We start from the raw sequence: 22,288 nt of genomic DNA, 5'->3' as shown, positions 1-22,288 counted from the left end.
TGACTTAACCTGGGATCCCACCACTCACAGGACTCTGAACAGATAAAGAGAGGTGGAGCTGCATCCTAGAGAAGGCCTTGCCTGGTCTCAGTCTTTTCTGGGAGGAGCCCTGTCTCTTGCCTCTGCCTGTGCAGAAAGTCTTGGGAACTTGCATCCCTAAATTAGTGACTTAGGTGTTCAATTGGAATCTGAGCCACTGTGAGTGCTGTTAGAGGCAGTGGTGTTTTGCATGGAGGATGTAGAAGAAATGCAGCCACCAGTTTGGAAAGTCCCTCAGGTAAGTGGTCGTTACTGTGTGTGAAATCTGAAGCAGGGTGGCTGGGGCTTCTTGGCACCCTCAGTATGAATAGCAGTTGCTCATTTCATAGAAGAGCAGCAATTTCAGCCTGCAGAGGAGAGCCATCTCCTGTTCTTACCTCTTTCCTCTTCGAAGACCTTTGGAGTAAACAGAGTTCCTGGAAGACCAGTGAAATCCAGCTGGATCTGATGGGAAGAGTGATTGGACTTCAAAAGATCATCTCTTGTGAAACACACAGACTCTTTTGGACAACTCTCTGCTGAGGCTGTGCTTCTTCACTTCAAATAGCGGATCAAACAAACTACTTGGCACTGAATGATGGTCATGTGGTTTTTACTTGAAGTGAATATTGTGTACAAGTACTGTCCTTGTGTTTGAAAAGATGAGAAGTGGTGATGTTTGGACTTTGGCATTGCAGTCGCTAGGGCTGTGGCTGAGAAGCTGGAGTTGATGGACACGGGGATGTTAGGAAGGGACTGTGTACCCCTACCAGGTGAGTGCTTCATCTCTCCCCTGGAGAGAGACAGTCCCTGTGCTGCATCTGTGTTATCCTTTAGCAGTGTAGTGGCACTTCCCTGCCTTCTGCTGGTATTTAAAACCAAGCCAAAATACAGATTTCCTGTTCTGTGTGTCATAAAGCACCAGCAAAAGCTAGCAGTGTGGACTTCAGAGTATTTGCTAATAACATGTGAGAAGATTCTAATGTTCTTTCGTCTTGTAGTGTGAAACGAACAGTAATGCTGTGCAGTGTTATCATGGTTTAAAATGTTACCATATTGACCCTTTTATTATTTCCTTGCAGTTATCTCTTTGAGTTTTTATATTGAGGCCATACTGCATGTCTGACTGTTGTGGCGCACCCAAATATGTCTTTAACAAATGTTGGCAATAATTTCAGATCATTTTTTGCTAATGCATTAGTCTGATGGCTGCTTCTCATTCCTTCCTGTGCCAGTTTGCTAACAGTACTGTTTTCATGCTAGCAATTTGAGAGAAATTAATAAATCAGTTTTATTCTTTGTTGCATTCTGTTGCAGAAACTTCCCAGTGCTTTTTGTAGTGAACTATGACTGGGTTATCACTCTGTCTGTATAGACTTGTGGAATGCTCTTGTTAATTGCTCCCAGTGAGACAGAAGTAGTTAACAATGTAGAAGTTCAGAGTTATCAAAAAACAGTGGAATGCTATTTTCACACAGGAGCTTGTTTGTTTATACAGTGAAAAACTTAATTCTTACAATCATTTAATTGGAAATGCAATGTGTGTGCCTTTCAGCACACTTTCCTGAGTTCACTGAACAGCACTCCTTTCGTGCTTCTTCCAGAAAGAGAAGAGAAAAAGCATTGTTAACTTTTTTCCTTTTTATGGACTTCAGTTTTCTGCCTTCAGTTATATTGCCCTGTAGTTCCACATCCATCGGCTTGTGCCCAGGAGATTGCTTAAGTGCTCTCAGGAAATGTAGACTGCTCTTCATTGTTGGGTGTAGTTACTGGATGCATTCTGTAGATGCTAAGAGTACCTCTGGCTCTGTGCTGCCAGATCTTGCTGCAGTGACTAATATGCCTGCATGGAGAATCAATCCCACACGCCAGCATCGAACCCTGCCAGTCTGACCTCGGGGCCAGCTCTTTCATTTTGATTCAGATTTTCACAATGATTTGCACATCACTGAAGCAGAGTTAAATGGAAGAGGATGCATTAACATAGCAGTAAAGATAGACTGGAAATGCACAAAGGTCAGGAAATGGAAAAATGAACTACCTATTAATGTCCATTTGACCCACTGCAGATGTATAATGGCTTTGATTTCCGATTAGTGTTTATTATAGGCATAAATAGATATACAGCGTGCCATAGATGTGCAATATTAAGACAAATGTTCTTTGATGTTATTACAGCATGCATCTCTTTGAAACATTTGCAACCTCCTTCATTTCACTCCTCCCAAGAGCAGCAGTTTCATCTGTACACTCTGTAATACCGCGCAGGAAAAAGGTTTTCATTAGACTTGTGGGAGCCTGTAACACTGTCATGGTATTAAATTATTCCTTTGGAGCTCTGAGAAATCATTCCTGTGCCTCTCAAGTAAAGGGTCTGATCCTGTAAAGTTCTCTGGGCTGTCCAAATCCATTTGTTTTGTAGTAGTCTCCAATCTCAGGGTTGACTGTACTGTGCCCTCGGTGATGGGAAATTCTTCATAAGGAGGGATTCATTCTCAATTTTTTGCTTTCACACAGCCTTTTTACCCTTCCACCCAGCAGAGCTGAATTTCCCATCTTGCAAAGTTGCCTGTAAAAAACTTTCTGAGCAGAAAGCCCTTTTGGTAGGCTTACCTTGAAGTTCTGCACCACCTTATAGGCAGTGCTACTTTTCTGCTTGAGTTTCTGTCCTGTTCTTGAGGTGTTGCTCTGTATGTTCACACCTGGGCCATGACTTGAGCTTTAAAATCATTTTTAAAATTGACCACCCAATTGAATCTTTAATAAAGACTGATACTGTCTTATATTTCTGTTTATGCAATATCCACCTTGATACAAGTGATCTTAACTTACTGTAAGAGTTCTGCTGTCATAATTTCTTTCTTTCACCAGCCTGCTCTAATTTTTTGTCTTGACTCCTATGTCTGTCTTACAAAACACATAACCTTTTATTTATAATTTGCAAAGAATATCAAAAGAACCTTCATCTCCAGAGGAGAAAGGAGGAAACAGGGAACTGTATGTCCAACTTGCCCATCACGTCAGACTTGGCAACAGTCTTGTTGAACTTTCTGACTGGTGAATGTGCTGTGTCCCAGGCTTCCCATCTTACAGAGTTTCCTCACTATTTTTCTCAGTACTTGCCCTTGGAATTTTGTTTTCAGGGTTGCTTGCAGACATCTGAATGTCTTCATATCTCTTAGTTAGAGCCATTTGTCAGCTGACTAATAGCATCTCCTTGTTTCCTGTAGTTTCCTCTTTTGCCCGTACTGCAGTTACCAGCTGTGTTTCAGTCATATCAATATCTTTTGTATGGACAGTAAAAGACTGTCATACCGCAATCCTGACCTGCAGAGACAGAGCTGCTCTGTCAAAGCAGTGGTAGCAAGGAACTAGTCATGAGCCTGAGTATTTGAAAGGCTGTTCTGAAATTTCTGAAAACAAATGGAGCTGGCTCCGTGCAGACCCTGAGTTGGGATCTCTCTCTGTATTGCTAAGCATCATATATCCTGGCATAATAATCCCAAGTAATAACGTTCTCACCTCAGACAGAAAGCACTCCAGCTCTCCATGAGAAGCTGTGTAGCAGCTCTGAATCCTTTGGAGAAATTGGCTGTAAAGATTTTTCTGTTATCTGGGAGATGGAGGTATTGATGTAGGTAGTGTTTTCTGGGTCTGTGAAGGAAAAGCAGCACTTGCAACAGCTTTGCACAAGTGTGCAGTGCCAAACAGCAGTGGGACACAGAGAGCTGTGAGTATGAAAGGGAAGTAAACATGGAAGTAAAATTTATGAAGTTTTTCACAGCATTTACTGATTATAAGTTTTCTATTTGTGCATTTCTTGAGATCAGTTTTCTTTACAGATCTTGTCTGTCATTTCCTTTGACTGCACCTTTCTTCTTTCCCTTGTTAGGGGTAGGAGTTGCATTTTTTGTGAATGAATAATACCCTAAAATTTGTTTTTATCTGATGCTTGTCAGATGGAGTAAGTAATGTAAGTAAGAGGCAGGTTCTGCCCACGGATAATACTCCAAAATCTCATTTTCAATAGGACTTTACAGAGCTAGTTTTATTAGCACATTGATATTTTTGGCAAAATACTTGTCATTGAGCTGTGTGTACATGAAAGGACTTTTTCTGATATGAAAAAGAAATTTAATTAGTGAATTCATTGGAGGAAATTCTAATTTACCCTAGCTTAGCTGATAGCAGTAGAGAAACTATGTGTTGTCCAACAGTGATTATATTAATTCTGTGCTTTGACTAGATATTAATTTTAAAAATCTCTATTACCCAGTTTTTCATAATCTTAGTTGTGATGGTGAATGGAGTTAAATCCAGCTGGTGGCTGCTGGCGAATAGTGTTGTCCAGCAGTCAGTACTGTGGCCTGTCCTGTTTAATATCTTTATTGATGCCCTGGACGAGGGGATTGAGTTCACTTTCAGTAAGCTGGCAGATGACACTGAACTCGGGAGATGTAATCACCTGCCTGAGGGTAGGAAGGCTCTTCAGACGGATCTGGACAAGCTGGATCACTGGACTGAGGCCAATGGGATGAAGTTTAACAAGACCAAGTGTCGGGTTCTGGACTTTGGTCACTACAACCTGTGTTATACCAGCAGTATGCTCAAGTAGCCAAGAAGGCCAATGGCATCCTGGCTTGCCTCAGAAATAGCGTTGCCAGGAGGAACATGGAAGTGATTGTCCCCCTGTGCTCAGTGCTGGTGAGACTGAATCTTGAGTACTGTGTTTGGTTTTGGGTCCCTCACTACAAGCAAGACATTAAGGGATCTGGAGCATATTGTTTAGTCTGGAGAAGAGGAGGCTCAGGGGAGACCTCATCACTCTGCAACTACTGAAAAGAAGGTTGTGGCGAGGTGGGAGTCAGCTTTTTCTCTGGTGTAACTAGTGGCAGGCATTGTGAACAATTTCTTCTCTGATAGAGTGATCAGACACTGGAATGGGCTGTCCTGGGAGGTGGTTGAGTCACTGTCCCTGTAGGTGTTCAAGAGACCTTTAAATGTTGTACTAAGGGGTATGGTTTAGTGGGGAAATACTGATGAGAGGTGGACGAATGGACTAGATGATCTTAGAGGTCTTTTCTAGCCTTAGGGATTCTGTGATGTTATTATGTATGTCCAAGTGAGGAATATCAAAGGAAAGATCTTTGTATCTGTTACTTCAGGTGTTGAACACAAAAATAACTGAACACTGTTGATAGAACTGAAACTCCATTCGTATCGCTTTGTTCTTCCTCTCCTAGATGAGCTCTGATGTAGGAAAGAGGCAAGCAGTAGATTGTTCACCAAGGCAATGTTGACACCCTCATCTTCAAACAAGTTCATACTGGGCATAGTATAGGCTCAATGTATCTAAATGTGATAATACTGGGACTTTTAAGACAAAATCTGAAAGACTGTCCTGTTGTGCTGTTGGGTCACCATTTGGCCATTCAGTACTCCTGCTTTGTAATTTACATTGTACACTGAATAATAAAAATGAGAATATAGCTGAATGTGGGTTTTTTTTTGTTATAGTGGCTATATATGATTGCTTCCACAAAGAGAGGATCTTTCTTTGATTTTTTAAAGCCTTTTTTTTTGCTCTGTCAGCAGGGCTTTAGGGCTGCTTTTAGAAACACAGATATTAGAGTTAAAGTTGTGTGGAAAAGCTGCAAAACTGACAATGACATGTGGAATAATTATTTGTCCTGATCTTTGTTCTACAGACTCATGCAGCCATGCATGTATGGCATTATTTATAATATATGCATGACATCTAGTCCAGATAATTATGTGTCACTATGTTTCCTAACTGTGTGATATTTTTTTCAGTTTGGAGATTTTCTTTCTTCTAGATTATTTGTATGGAGTCAGTGCGGGAAATAAGGAAGACTCGGGTTGCTGGAGACCATATCCTTGTGAATTGTTTTTAGGTTTTGCTACTTGTACCGTTCACATCAATACACAATAAAATGCATTCTTACAGAATTAGAACATATCAATGAATATACCATCTTCATTAAAATGGATTTAAGTCATGGTGAAGCTGAAATAACTAGATATTTCTTAATCATGATTTAATTTGAAGATATGCAGTTAATTAATACTCTACACCATTAACATTCAAAAATGGAAATATCTGTCACCAGAAATAATATGTCTGCCTTGGAAAATAGGTAGTGCTCTGTGAGCAAGGGAAACAATGTTAGTGATACAGACCAATCCATAAGAGAAGGCTTGAAGTTCTTTGTGTTGCTATCTCACTGTTACAAAACCAGCAATTACTGTTTCAGCTGTTGTTGTGACACTGCATGCCTTCTTCACAAAGTGTCAGAAACTTCCATGAATTTAAATTACTGCTGCAAGCCCAGTAGTTGTGCACACACAGAAGTGCTTCCAGCACTTCTCAGGTTAAAATTTGTTCACAGGCTTCCTTCCTTCTGTTCCTGTATTTCTCATGTAGCCTTTTACATTGTTGGCTTCCATCTTGCCAGCACTCACACTATGATGTGGCATCCTCGCTTGAGCTATTTTTCTTATAAACCCAGTTTAATGTAGTAAGTGAGGGTTTGGGTCACCGGATTGTGAACATTGTGGGGCAGTTTCTGCAAAGTAACAGCATATTCTAAGAGTGAAAGTATACTGGGTAATTTTTTTTTTTTTCTGTTTGTATACATTTTGTGCAATGGAATTTTACAATGTAATAATAGGCCTCTTAATTATTCTTCAAAAATGTGTATTATTAAAAATATATATATTTCTCTTTTGTGAGCTTATTGTTCTTCTGTGCTACCACAGCCTTAGTAAATAGCAAGGTTAAATATCTGCTTGGCTGGACAAAAGGGCTGTGATTTTTCTTCTGCTTAACTTGTTTGCGTTCAAAAGGCTGATTTGACTTCTGGTCATGTGAAAAGCATTTCATAGCATAGTAGAAAGTTGTCTGGTTTTGTATCTGCCGAACTTAACAGCATGATTGGCAACAAATGGATAATGGAAAGCCAGTGAATAATGAAAAGCTGAGTGACTGAAACAGCAGAGCTGCAGGGAGATAAGAGGGAAAGCAGGGAAGAAAAGTAGAGAAACAAACAGCACAGAAGTAGGCAATAACCAGTATTTTGACCGGTATCAGGACATGTCATTATATCAAAAGTAACCTGTCGTAATTTAAGCTTTCTCCATCCACAACTCGCAAGAACTCTTGACTCATGTACCATGATGCACTTTGTGTGAGTCACTCAGCTTGCCTCGAGGAAGGAGGGTAGATTGGAAATAATATTTTTGACAAATAATTTTTCAACTGCTAATACAGTGACTACATTTCAACAACCTCCTCCATTCCCATTATTTGGCTGGTGTGTTCCTAAATCCCTACCGGAGAGGATGGACATTGTATTCACGTTCTACTGAAAAGAAAAAACAAAAAGGAAAAAAAAGAAAAAAAGAGAATAGCATGAGAAGCATCAGCTGTACTGAATGACACTGCAGCACTTAGTTTTTATGTACAATTCAGTGAAGGCATCTTCATTTTGGTACGAGGGATTAGGGCACAAACTCCTCCAGTCTGAGGCTGAGAGGAGAAGTTCCTACTTAACTAATCTAAACCAAATAGGCAAATGTAGCAACTGTGCTTTAAAAAAGAGTAGAAGTTGGAGTAGCAATATCTGTTCCCTGCTAAACCTTTTTATGCCTCATGTCAGTGCCACGTGCTCCTCTCTTACTTTCTGATGTGCAACTTTCCATAAACTTTGACATAACTGAAATATGAATCATACTGTAAATACTCCCTTCTCTTTTTCTCTCTACAGAATCTGTACCAAAACAGGTTCCTGGGCCTGGCAGCCATGGCGTCTCCATCTAGGAACTCTCAAAATCGGCGCCGGTGCAAAGAGCCGCTCAGATACAGCTATAACCCTGACCAGTTTCATAACATGGACATCAGGAACAATTCCCACGAGACAGTCACCATTCCTAGGTCTACCAGTGACACGGACCTTGTCACTTCAGACAGCCGATCTACCCTGATGGTCAGCAGCTCCTACTATTCCATTGGGCACTCACAGGACCTAGTGATATACTGGGATATAAAGGAGGAAGTGGATGCAGGGGACTGGATTGGCATGTATCTCATAGGTAAGGCCCTCTTAACCTTCCCACTTGCTTTTCTTGCTATTTCTATTCTTTGTAAACATTAGAGTATTATGGACTAATGGTTATAATGAACTAATACAGCTCCACTGAACGTAATCTCAAAGTAGGTTTTTATATACTACAAGATTTCTTTGGCTCATGAGTTGCTAGTTGTAGTCTGACTTCTGCAACTCTGACTTCCTCTTCAGTAGAGATATGACAATCCTTTCTATTGACAGTTTCTTGAAATTTCAAGGCACTTTATTTTTAAAGCCATTTAAATTTTGTGAAAATGCCTCCTGTACAAAGAACACATAGTATTTTCAGGGTTTCCTCTTTCAAGTCCTTGAGTAATCTGTAACAGATGAGAAATCAAGAATATGAATAGGGATAGAATAAGAATATTTATTTATAATAATTATAGACTGAGGCAGTCTGGAGTTGTGTCCTAGAGGACTTTTTCTTTCACACTTTGGAATCTGTATTCAGCCATTAGCATGTTTTTGGCATCTCCATCTGTTTAAAGCCCAGCCCCATTTAAGAGTAATAAGAGATAGTTTGAATGGACTTTTACCTAATTGTTCCACTTTGATGCAAAATAAGCACATTGACCTGATTTGAAATAGTCAGTCCTGCTGCCTAGACTGAAGTCGGTGTTAATTCTTTGTCATCTGGTAAGTTTTAAGCATGATGGATCAGTTTCAGACACATTCCTCTATGGATTAGAGGTCTTAATGTGAAGTTCTAAATGTTGGTGCATTTGTAAAGTTGTCAAAATCTGTAAATTGTGCATTCCAAAAAGGGAAGTGTTGATCAAGTTCTGCCCTTACCTGTTTGGATAAGCCTGCGAAGCACTACGCAAGTATTATACTTCCAATAACAATGATGTATCTTGTGCAGAAAGCAAGCTAAGCAGATAAAGCATACAAGGTTGTGAGTTGGGCACTGATGTATTGTTCAAGTGCTTTAGTGGTTAAGATAAAAAACGTTGGCATCTTGCACTGAGGATATTAGGAACAGCAGTGTTGGCATGTGCAAGATGTGAGAAGGAATTAGTTGTGAGATTGAAGCAGTTCTGTTGTAGTGATAGATATTGGAAAAGGAGTTCCTTGAATTGGTGGGACTTGGAGATGGAGAATACAAGAATGGCCTAGCACATGGAGGGAAAGGAGTGAGGTATGTAGGAAGCCAGGCTTTAGTACTTCTTCATGTGAGCAATCTCATAAAATACCCTGCTTTGAAAATCAATGAAAATAGGAGTCTGGAATTTAAATATTTCAGGAAAAACAAGCAAACAAACAAACAAAAACCAAATTGAATTACAGATGCGTTGAAAGCAGTTTGGTTTGTTGGCCTTCGCAAATACTTGTGTTTACAGTTAAAATTGCAGATGAGAAGATGCAGCTACTCCCATTTCTGGGCACTGTGAATGTTCTGCAGTAGTGAAGGACTGTATTGCTCCTGTAAAAAGAGGAAGAGAGCAACTCTGATGGTCTGGAGTCAACAGAAAGTCCATAGAGCTGTTGCATGTTTGATGAACTCATTAAGAGAGGTTTTCCAGTTCAAATGATTGTTACAAGGGCTGTGAAGGTATATTCTTTTGATGAACCCCAATTTTTTTTATAGGTAACCTGAATACATAGAGGGTTAACTGTGAAATGAAAACCTCTCTCTGATACTCCTTCATACTTTACCTAATCAACCAGGATGTTGCCCAAAACACCCCAATAAACTAGAAGTACAAGCTGTGAAATGCATCCTTGCACCTACTCGCAGAGTGCCTGATGTTAATGAAAAGAATCAGTGGCTCATTCTGACAGATGCTGCTGTCAATTGAAAAATGTTTACTGTTTTTAGCCCCCAAGAAAACCATTGACCCTTAGTGTCTTTGGAGATGTGCTGTCTGCACCCTCTCAGGTTCGCAATCTAAATAATCAACGAAATAACAGACAGAAGCATCCTAATTTATTTTATTTTTTCCACTCTTTTCTCTCCTTCCTTTCCAAAACCTAATGTGAGGTGGGATTTATTTTTCTGGTTACTATAAAGAATGTGGTGGACTGTGAGAATTGATTTTTTGGTATTGGTGTGATGCAGAAAAATCTTGGAACCTAGGCAAGTGACTGGTGCAATGATTGTATCTATACATTACTGATACAGAGCAAATCTAGAGGAAAGAATCTCTAGAAGCAATCAACTATTGAATGCATTTGAAAGGGCTTGTCTTTAGAGCAGCTTCAGTCTATTCAAGTAGTAGTAATTATGGTGCATCTTTCAGTTTCGGTCCACCAGGAAAAAGCAGTCTGTGTGTGTGAAGATTGCTACAAATGTGAACTAAAGGAAGGACAATGGGAAGTATCATTACAAAAACATGCTTCTGTCCTGAAATAAAGCACTGATGCATACTACATTTCAACATTTGTGATAAATCCACAGGAGTGGGAGATCCAGACATCCTTTGGTTTGGACCTGGACAGGCTGGAGAAGTGGGCCCATGTGAACCTAATGAGGTTCAATAAGGCCAAGTGCAGAGTGCTGCACTGGGTTGGGGCAATCCCAGGTATTTATACAGACTGGGGGAAGATCTCCTTGAGAGCAGCCCTGCGGAGAAGGACTTGGGGGTCCTGGTGGACGAGAAGCTGGACATGAGCCAGCAGTGTGCGCTTGCAGCCCGGAAGGCCAACTGTGTGCTGGGCTGCATGAAAAAAGGGGTGGCCAGCAGGGAGAGGGAGGTGATTGTCCCCCTCTGCTCGGCTCTTGTGAGGCCCCATCTGCAGCACTGCGTCCAGGCCTGGGGCCCCCAGCACAGGAAGGACGTGGAGCTCTGGGAGCGGGTCCAGAGGAGGGCACTGAGATGGTCAGAGGGCTGGAGCAGCTCTCCTGTGAGGAAAGGCTGAGGGAACTGGGATTGTTTAGCTTGGAGAAGAGAAAGCTCCAGGGAGACCTCACTGTGGCCTTCCAATACTGGAAGGGAGCAAATGAACAGTATGGGGAATGGCTGTTTGTGAGGGTGGACAAGGGGGAATGGTTTTAAACTGAGACAGGGGAGGTTTAGATTGGATATTAGGAGGAAGTTTTTCACCCAGAGGGTGGTGAGGCACTGGAACAGGTTGCCTAAGGAGGCTGTGGATGCCCCATCCCTGCAGGCATTCAAGGCCAGGCTGGATGTGGCTCTGGGCAGCCTGGTCTGCTGGTTGATGACCTGCACATAGCAGTGCGTTGGAACTGGATGATCTTTATGGATTTTTTCAACTCCAGCCATTCTGTGATTCTATGGTTCTGTGATCTGTTTTGTGCACTTGCACAGGTATCCCAAGTCTGCACTCGTGTTTAGGAAGGAAGTTCATGGCTTTTCAGATGTGACTTTCATAATGTAAACTGATACATAACTACATTTTGAATTAGCAGCCAGGCAGACTGGATCAGGAGAACCAAAGAAAGTATGAGCTCTTCCCAGTCTGCTTGAGAGGGGAGTAGTGTTATTACCTTTATTATTACCACTTGTGCAGCAGCACTGTTAACTATTGCATTGCTTTGGACAAACACAGGCCCTGGGCCGCACAAGCCCAATCCTTTTTGTGATTGTGAAGTTTAAGCTGAAAGGTTAGAATGAAGCAATATTGTATTGCAGTCAGTCATTAGAGCAATGTGAAATTATTTTTGTCCTTCAAGTACCAGGCAGCACGGTGTCGATTTTCTATAAATATCACTGCTGGAGCTTTAGAGTTATTATTTGTTGTTTGTCTTATAGGAGGTGCTGGTAAGTCCAACAGAGGCTATACCAAAAGCAGAACAGAAGGCAGTTCCCACCTCAGAGGAGTTTAATCATTCCCATTGTAGTTTTCTCAGAAATATCTCAAAATAGTGTTATATGAGTGTTGGCTTTGAAATGCATTAAAACGAGTCACTCCTACGACTTCTTTTAATGGTACCCAATAAACTGCAGGCTTCAGAACAAAAATGTTCCAAGTCTGGAGAAATGTAGCTGATAAAGATTTCCAGAAAAATTTTTAAAAAAGCAAAAGTGGTGTTGTGTTGTAGATCATGTGTCTTAATAGAGAAACTACATTGCATTTTGGGTTGGTATTAAAAGGTTAAAGCAGCATGAAAGAGGAGCAAGAGAGTCATCCATTTAGAGAAATCCTGGCTACTTGTGCTGCAGTTACTTTTATCAAAAATGAAGATATCTGTTCTTTTCCCTTTCAATCCGTTTGCAGATTGGTAAGAATGTACAAACAGGCTTTGCAGAAGCAGGTGAAAGCTGAATTTAGAACTGATTCTTGAAGTTAACTTGCTCGTGCTCTTAGGAAATGAACTAGACAGCCACTTTCCTGTAAAACAGTGTAAAATATCATGACTATGTATCTCATACCAAAAAATATTATTGATAATGTCTGCCCTGTAACTGGATGAAAGAATTCACCTGATTTTGTTGAAGGGTCATAAGAAAAACTCTTCAGTTGAAAGGAGATTAGTAAATGTTGACTCTGTTAAAATATAGGTCTTATTACTTTAAAGTAATTTAAGATTAGCCATGGTAAGATGACAGAAAATATGGGACTTTGAAAAACAAGCCTTTCTGGGTGCCTAAGACATATTGTGCCCTCAGGAATAGGAATTACATTTCATCCCTGCTAAGCTAGAACTCTGGAGATGGTCTAACTTCCCATTGTAGCATATATCAGCTCAAAGCTAGGCAGTGGAATATCTGAATCCTGTGACAGCTCGCCTGATATTTGCATGTGTCTTCCCTCAAGGGAGCTATAGCATTTTGAATATCAGCAGTCTTTCAGAAACATGTCCACATGTAAACAACCAAAAAGAGTCGTTTGAGAAATTTGAACATGATAACACAGCTTTGTTTCTATTTAGAAATCTCTGGAATTTATGAGCTTTCTTTGCAGAAAAGCTACGAGTAAAGAAAATAAACATTGAAAAAAAAAAAAGATGAAGCCAAAGCAAAGTTATGAATAATAAACTAAAGAAAACACACTGAAGATAGTGTGATTTATTTATTTATTTATTTATTTATTTGATCTATTGCTTAGTAGCTACTGTGAGATAGATGGAATGTTTGCACTTCTTCATCTCAATTTTCTCTTCCTCTGTTTTCACTTTTACTATTACTATTTGCTCCAGTATGAAGTCTCCTAGATGAATTAATATGGGGTTCTGGCAGCTCCTTTAAAGAGCTATCTTATAATTAATGCAGTAGCATTTTAGCTGCTACTGGATTTCACATCTCCATATCTGATGTAGAGTACCAACTGAGAAACGTTTAAATCAAACTTTGAAAGAATTGTTTGCTCTGGTGTCTGTGCACACTGACTTTAGGAATTGATTGGTGCTAGTATTATTTACATACAGTAAAGTCCTTTCTCTTTTGACAGTTCCTTGTGAGAATGTAAAGATTTATTAAAGGCTATTTATTACATTTTTCTTCTTTCACAAATCTCACAGGGTCTGATTTCCTGACTGTATTTGTTTTTTGACAGAGTAATAGTTCTCAAGCGTATGTAAGTAAACTAGGTCAAATGCCTTGACCTAATTAATGACTGAAGTTTAGCTTTAAAGTAATGTATTGCTCCTCTATTCTAGCCTTTGATGTTATTTCTCTCCCAAAAAGACAAATTACACCATAACCCAAGAAATCTCATTAACGTCATTTAAACATTTATTTAAACATTCTTCAAATTGATTTTAGGCTTGGAGGGCCTTGTGTGCCTTTACTGCCTACTGAATCAAATAGAAAGAGCCATGTATTTTTCCTGCAGTTGGGCTTGGATCAGAACTTGTTTGTACAGCTATTTTATCAAACATTCAGCACATATGAACAGTGTCACATACAACCAGCAGAGATTGAAAATGTTATAGAAGTGGTAATGTACATATAGGACTAGGAACTGTGGGTCTCTGCATGACAGCTCTAATCCCTGACTTCATCTCACTCTGTGCATTTACACTGCTTGCTTCACCTCTCTACCTGAGATGTAGCCTGAGATATCGCTAAAACAAAGCAATTCATAATGTGCCTGCTTCAAAGCGGTTAATTTTGTTGTTGTTGGATGTTAAATCCTGGGGTTGCCACCTTTCTGATCCTTTTATAGCCTAATATCAGATCATGCTCTTTTTTATTACTTCTCCTTGGTGGCGCTGGGCTGGGGCTAGCTGCCTTGGCTTGCTGTGAGCACGGCAGCAAGTTTAGTTTTGTTCGACACCTGCAGTTCTGCTCCCTCTGTAAAACAGCAGTGTCCAGAGGCCACACAGCTTTCAGAAAGCATAGCACCTTTTATTTCAGGAAGAAGAAGTGTTAGAGGAGCCAACCTGTTATAACAATAAAATACCTACACAAATGCTGAACAGAGGAGGTAAGAGTTATCGTATGCTTTGGCAGGCACATTTCATATGAGTTCTTTGTTTCCACCTGGCTTGCACTCCCCTGGCTGTTCTTGGATCTCATGGGAGTGACTTGTCTTTTCAGGCTGAATCACTTTTTTTCTATATTGCAGTTCTGTATCTAGTGGACCACTTTGTCCCACAAAACAAGCATATGTCATTTCCAGACCCACTGTGTATGTCACTAACAGTTAGTATTGATTCAGTTTCACCTCTTACAGATAGATGCAATCAAGGATCTCTGCATATTAACTACACGTACAGCTTCTGATCCCTTCTCAGCACTTCCAAGGTTTGTGTGTATTTGTCTCCTGTTGACAATGTTAGTATTACAAAACTCCTGTAAAGGCAATTGTACAGTGCCATTGTGTTTTTTTGGCACAGTCACCAGGTCATGGTGGTCAGTGGTAAAGAAGCCCATAGGTTGCCAGTTCTTTTCCTTTCTGTATCTTGAATATGTGATAGAGAGGTTGTATACTATGTGCTGAAAGATTCCCATTTTCCTTTAGTATTTCTACATGATATGACAGCTGTGGTATTATGAAACTTTCCAGGTAAGTTTGCAGAAGAGTCTTCCACTTCAGCTTGTCATCTTGAGTATCTGGAAAGGGAAATAATACAGGCAAGGAGCATACCAGCTTCAGGCCTCTGTGATTTCCATCATCCTTACACCCATGGATAATACTGCTTCTGTGCTCTGGGATGCACACTGCTACCACACTAGTAATTAAGATAGTAATGACCACTCACTAAAACATTTTTGAAGAAATCAGGAAGTCAGGGAATACTGGGGCACCAAAAGTTAGTTTTTGGCCTCAGTCCTAAAAAATGCTTGATCTGTGGAGCAAATTCAGACCACTGACTGAGTAGACTCACTCACAGTAAAACAGTGGGATACACAAATGTAACTCTCAACAAGATAAAGCTTAATCTAAAAAGGGTTATTCTATGCAGGTTGTCAAACTAACCACATGCTTTTTGAAGGCTCAGCATGTGTATGTCTAACTAAATAATAATAACCTAACTAAATCATTGTTCTTACTCCTTAGTGTTTGTAACACTTAAGTGCACAGTGCACTGTTCATAACATTTGAATATCCTCATAGTCCATCATTATTACTGTAATGACTACATTTAGCTTTCTTTATCTTATCTCATCCATCAATCTCGCCAGCCCTGAAGACATTTCTTTCCTCACTGAATTTCTATTTTATAATAACTTATAGTTGAATGCCATTTTTCAGATAAAATCACTCCATATTCTCAAGAGATTCTTTACAACATGGCGCTTCAGAGCACGTGTCTGAGTTATGTGAAGCTTTTCCTTTTTTTTTTACTGCTGTATCAGATCACAATCTTCAATTCAATTTGCTGTCTGCTGTTATGTCTTTCAACATTGCTATAAGTCGTTTTTTTAAGTATTGCAAATTATTTCTGCCATTATTTAATGAACACTGTTACACTGGACAAGTGCCATTCTTGTTTGCATTTTAGATCTTCCTATCTCTGTTTATATCACATCTTTATATTGCTTTGGCCCTGTAACATCCCTTGTCTTATTATCCCTAAGCAATTTCATGGGTTCACTGTTTTCTCCTAATCCACATCTTTCTAATTCTACTGGCAAGGCTTCCACTGATTGCAAGAACTTTTGACTGGCTAATATATTAAAAACAAGAAAAATAAAATAAAAGAAAAAGAGCACCAAACCAACAACAAAAAGCTCTTTCATGTTGTATCTCACCAAATGTTGTGTATCTTCTGATTTCAGTATGCACTGAGGCATTCATGATCATTTTTGTTTGGAATCCTCTCTCCCTTTTTCACTTCAGTGTGAAAGCTGAATGTCATTAATTGTGGAGAAAATTGTGCAGTGCAAAGCTGATGTATAGCTGTTGCTGTACAAGAAACCAGATGTGTCCCATCTGTCACGATTATGAGAATATATCTGGAAGTTCAGGAGCATTAAGTTGGAAATCTGTATCTGGGACAGGCATAGAATCATAGAATCATGGAATGGCTTGGGTTGGATGGGTCCTTAAACATCACCTAGTTCCAATTCCCCTGCCGTGAACATGGTTGTTAACCTCTAAATCAGGCACAAGATCAGGCTGCACAGGGCCCCATCCGACCTGGCCTTGAACACCTTCAGGGTTAAGGCATTACAACTTCTTTGGACAGCCTGTTCCATCACTTCACCACCCTCTGGATGAAAATTTTCCCCTAACCTCTAATCTAAATCTCTCCTCTTTTGGTTTTAAACAATTCTTCCTTCTGCCACTATCAGAGTGTATAAAACTTGTGTCCCCCTCCTGACTATAAGCTCTTTTTGAGTGTTAGAAGGCCACAGTGATGTCTCCTCAGTACCTTCTCTTATCTAGGTTGACTAAGCCCAGTTCCCCCAATCTTTCTTCACAGGAGAGATGCTCCAAGCCTCTGATCTTCTTCATGGCCCTTTTCTGGACCCATCCCAAGAGGTTCTTCTTGTGCTGGGGTCCCGATGGCTGGAATGCAGTACTTCAGATAGGACCTCACAAGGGCTGAGCACCCTTCTTTTGGTGCAGACAGGCATACAATTGGTCTTCCAGGGCTGCAAGTGCACGCTGTTGACTCATGTCCAACTTCTCCTCCACCAGGACACTGAAGTCCTTTGCAAGGCTACTCTTAATGAGTTCTTGTCCAGTCTGTACATATACCTGGGATTGCCATGATCCAAGTGCAACACATCTCGTGGGCCCACTTTTCAAGCCTGTCCACGTCCCTCTGGATGGTGTCCCTTCTTTCTATTGTATCAACAGTACAATATCCACAAACATCCACAAATTTGCTGAAGGTGCACTCAGTCCCTCTGCTTGTGTGTCTGATAAAGATGTTAAATAGTACCTAAGACTCACCCCTGGGGGACACCACTTGTGACCAGCCTCCACCTGAATACAGAGCTGTTGACCACAACCCTCTGGCTGCAATTCTTTATCCATCGAGTAGTCCAGTCTTCAAATCTGTCTTTCTCCAATTTAGAGATAAGGATGTGGTGTGGGACCATATCAGTGGCCTTTCAGAAATCCAGGTAGATGATATCAGTTGCCCTTCCTTCTTGAGGTGATCTTGGACTTTCTTATTCTGGGAGAGACTCTGTTCTCCTGACTTCCACTCAAAGGTTCAGAGACATGAGAGACTTCAGAAACCTGAGTATCAATGGTAACTGGGGCAGTGAACTTGAGTAGCTCAGTCTTTTCCATGTCAGTTCAAGCCAGTTCTCCCTTTTCACTTACCAGAGGGGATACACTCTCCTTTGCCTGTCTCTTCTGGCCAGTGTACCTATAGAATCCCTTCTTGTTATTTTTCACATCCCTTACCAAGTTCCATTCCAGATGTAGCTGAAATTGCAGTGAAAGTATACTTCATATACTGTCCTTGGTGACCAAGAATTGTTCCAACTTTGCCAACTCTTTCTTCATTTTAGTACGATCCTTTTTCTTCCTACCTCAGCTTTCCTCTGGTCTTTCTTTTGTTGTGTCTTTCACTCATTGCTACTCTCCACGCATTGTTCACATTTTTTTACCTCTGAGCTTATCCCCCATCCACTTAAAGAAAAGTAATTTTTGTGGAATTAAAATGGAACCACTCCTGTAGCTGAAGCACATACGTAGCTCTTAGTTCAAGGACTGAGCTTTCAACATCAGTGAAGAATTAGATCTCTTTCTTTTCTTGAACTCTTCTCTCTAAGAGGTTATAGGGGATTGGATGCTATCTGTAACTTGCAGTACGGTCACTGTCCTTTTACTGTCATGTTAATGTACCTTCACCAAAAGCGCTCTGAATCGAGACACAATAAGGCAATGTGTAGTTTGAAATGAAGGGAACAATTCCATCAGGCTGAATTTTACACAGGCTCTGCATTTACCAGAGCAGTGTCACCTTATACATAAATAAAAAGGCATCAGAAATTGGCAAGTGAATTAACTGTGATTTTTTGATCTAGATTAGAGCCAGATCCATTGCTATTGAAGTCAGTGAAAACATTCCTATCAACTCCTATAATTATAGCCATTATTTGTGAACTTTTATTGTGGTATCTCTGTAAATAAGAAATTTATCATCATTTTACATTCTTCTTCAAATGATAAATTGGTAAGTGAAGAAAGTGAAAAAATAGAAAGCTTATCCATAGCTTACATTTATGTTGTCTTGCAAAATAGTTTTAGTTATTGACATTCTGTGCTTTACAATGTCCCTTTCCCAGCTTTCTATGCAGACTGCAAAACAGATTAATCAGGGCTAGACTTCTTTGTACAGAAAACATTGTTAAAAGCATTTTTCTAAGTATATTTATCTATGATTATAGTGCAGACATCCATATTGACCAGAAGCACTTTTAAATTTGAAACTAAAGCAAATGTGTTCAACTAAGGGCTATAAAGCCTTCTGTAATTTCAGCAGTGCAGCATTTCTTATTCATAAAGGATCAAGACATGAAGCGTGGTTTCTATTTTTGTGCAATAATTGCATCGAGTGTATAGAAAGCAAGTGTTGTAATATGCAGTGTTAAGTCAAATTGATGATGGATAAGAGACAGGAGTACTGTACCAAGTTTGGGAGCCTGTCTGACATTGTGTTCCTCTGCAGTGTTAGGTATTTTTTTCTTTGAATGTAGCACAGATTATTCTGCAGTTACTGTCCTTGGAGAATATGGAAAGATTAACTAATCATATTTATCAACAAAATGGATTGTTCTTTCACTTCCCCTTTTAACCCAAGCTGACCAAAAGGATCATTCTGCTGTTTTACTTTGAACTACATCAGTTCTTCTGAGGAAGATGTATCAGCTCTGTTTGTGTCTTTCTGGGTATTTCAGACAAGCTTTCAAATACTGAGGGCCCACTGACAGCATCTGAAATTTCTGCACCATATTTTACAGACCTTTCTGAGGAGTGGCTTTTATCAGTTTTTCCTAATTCCTCTGAAGAACATCATGCTTTTTGTCAATTGTTTACTGTCTTTCATCTGAAAGATAGCTTTCTTTGGTGATAGCTCTATATCTCATTACAGACAGCACTTGTAAAGTATGTTGGGATCTCTCAGCACGGAAGCAACAGTGCAGAATATTTTTAGCAGTAAAGGCTGTGCTTGGAGGTATTTGTTTCAGTAAGGCCAAGCGGTTTGTCAGAATTGCTGCTGTTTCCCAAAGCACTTGCTAATGTTTGTCACTAGAGTGCTTTAGTGCTTCTTTCTGCTTCTCAGGCCACTGTGGCCCAGCACGTACTCATTCATCACCTTCCCCTTTTCCTCCAGGGAGATGTGAGGTGCTGGAGGCTTGGCTGCCTATGCTCCAGCCCTGCCACAGCTTTGGAGGTCTGCAGCCACTTCCCCTCTCAAGGCGTGTTGGCTGGCTGGCACCTGTGTGCCCCAAGAGCAGGGCAGGCAGAGAGCACCTTCCGCCAGCAGTCCCTGCAGCCCACCTCAACTGCCTGCACAGTTACTGTCTCCAGCCAGTGTTCAAAGAGTACTGCATCCTGAATGCTCCTTCACGTGGCAGTTTTCTAAATCAGCTACCCATTTTCCATCTGAGCACACGAACCCTCGGATCTGAGGGTGGTTGCAAAGTGTTTGCTTTTAGTCAGGTGGGCCCAAACCCAGGCTATAGTAGGAATTGCCAGCTAAGCAGAGAGTTAGTGTAAAGGATAATCTAATTTCAGAAATAGAGGGAGGGAGATGCATTACAATGCTTCATTGGAAAAATGTCAAAAGGCATTAGCTGCTGGCTGAAATATATGAAAGGGAGCAGCATTAGCTCTGCTCTTCGTTCTGTCTACAGGTGAAATGAGGCATTTCACCGTTTACCTTTGGGAATTAAGATGCAGCATGTTTTTAAGCTCCATTCCTTTGTCATTGGAATTATTGGTAGAAGTACAAACTATTCTTTTTACTTTGCACATACCTATTTTCTGTTTTGGTGTTGTGTCATCTCCACACTTACATGTGGTGTGCTGTGACTGCTATATATGTGTATATTTATATATATATACACACATATACAAACATGTGCAAATATATGTAGTGCTCTAGACAGCTGTGTATTTTACATACACTGTTTTATTTCTTGATGTGCTATGTGTGCAATATTTGCATCTAGGGAGTAGTATGCCTGGAGTAGTACCACTTGCCAACTAAACCTGATTGATAGGAGGTATTTGTACATTCCAGTCTCCTGAACAGTTTCAAAATATTTCCACCTTTCAAAAATACATACCTTCAAAAACTGAAAGATTTTCCGTTTGGACCCGCACATATTTTTCTATAGGTAAATTTTGTTTGGTTCAAAAATCCTAGGTATCTTAAATTTCTACTGGACTGAAAATACAGTTTTCTTTCTCTAGAAGAAGGGGGTACCATGTTTTTCAAAGTATACAGACAGGACATCTGGCTGGAAGAAGGATCTACATACAGGATTTTTAAATCATGAGATTCATAAATATGTTTTACAGTCATTATAAATTTAGTTACAAATTCCTTTCATCTTGCCCTCATCATTTATCATTCAGATAGCAAGCTTCTTCATTTTGTAAGAGCTAAATAAATCGTACTGGCATGCTGTTGTTTTTTTTTTTTTTCCTGTAGCACAAAATGTATGGTGTGTCGGGGGGTTACCTAAAGGGTCTTCTGCTTCTGCTTGGGTGACTTGCATATTGCAGAATGCTGGAAATTCACCTTAAGGCATCCTTTCTACTGCCCAAACCTGTATTTTATCAGAGGCTGCTGTCTGTGAGTGGATGTCTGTTTTCCATGACACGCTGTGCTACCTGAACTCTTCCTTTGGACACTGTCTTTCTGAACTTTCTTTCTCGTGGCAGGAGGCAGCGTGGAGACATTAGTTTGTTGGTGAGAACAACTGGTCTCTTCTTTCTCATATCCTCACCTGCTAGCTGTAACTGTAGAGCAGCCTGCTTCTTCCTTTCCTGTGTTCTCCTTCTAACTTGAGCATGCAGATAAAGAGCAGTCTTTTTTCTTAGACTGGCTTGCCAAGCTTTCTGCCATTTCCACAAAAAAATGAGAGGGCTTTCTGTAGTCATCCTCACTGGCTCATCTTGCAATACAAATGTGATTTGGTTCGGGTATAGGCAAATGCTGACATCTTTGTCAAATTAGAGAGATTGTACGACGCAGAGCTTGTGTAGCCATTATGCCAGCCGTGGGAAGCAGACAACAACCAATCCAGTGTATGAGCCAGCTGGCCCCAACAGATAGTATGTATGAATACAGCATTTTAAACCAGATTCTGAGATCTCTTGTGCCACTAAACTCTTGCCTAAAATGTCTGTGATTTATTAAACAAAGCCACCTGGTTTAGCTCAGCTAAGCCTTCTTAAGCAAGAATGATATTTTATAAACAGTATATCTTGAAAAACAGTAATTGCTCATCAATCTTAATAACGTGGCAGGCGTTGGAGCCTCTCCAGCACTTCCAGAATCTAAATTTGACAAATAAACATTACAAGAGATGAAACTAGAGAGCAGTAAGTCTGAGATGAAGGATGTCCTCTGTACATAGTTGCAGGCTTCAACTCAGCACAACATTTTGGTGTATGGTCACTTGTAAGTATATAAAGCATTTTCCCTGCCAGACCAAAGAGGACAGCTCACACATTTAAATCTTCTCCGGTGCTCCTGTTTCCCAAAATAAAGTGTGTAATAGTGGATAATCTGTATCTAGGGTGGTCCTTAATGAAGTCGTCAAAGATAAATATTTTTCTGCCCCTTTTAAATG

The 22,288-nt window shown here is 40.2% G+C and overlaps 1 protein-coding gene across 5 annotated transcripts in view; it reads left to right on the top strand.

Annotated features, from left to right (window-relative positions):
* HECW1 (HECT, C2 and WW domain containing E3 ubiquitin protein ligase 1) overlaps positions 1-22,288 on the top strand; it is a 239,966-nt gene that overhangs the window by 71,056 nt on the left and 146,622 nt on the right. For all 5 annotated transcript variants that reach the window (XM_090142195.1, XM_031599381.2, XM_090142196.1 and 2 more), the window contains one exon: positions 7,806-8,130. In XM_090142195.1, the coding sequence (XP_089998321.1) occupies positions 7,842-8,130 (289 nt within the window). In that variant the 5' untranslated portion in view covers positions 7,806-7,841. The remainder of the gene's footprint in view (positions 1-7,805; positions 8,131-22,288) is intronic.

The sequence above is a fragment of the Phasianus colchicus genome, chromosome 6 (genome assembly GCF_987193195.1).
Source record: "Phasianus colchicus chromosome 6, bPhaCol1.hap1.1, whole genome shotgun sequence".
Lineage (NCBI taxonomy): Eukaryota > Metazoa > Chordata > Aves > Galliformes > Phasianidae > Phasianus > Phasianus colchicus.
Note: the sequence above shows the minus strand (reverse complement) of the source record. Positions and strands in the feature narration are given on the sequence as shown.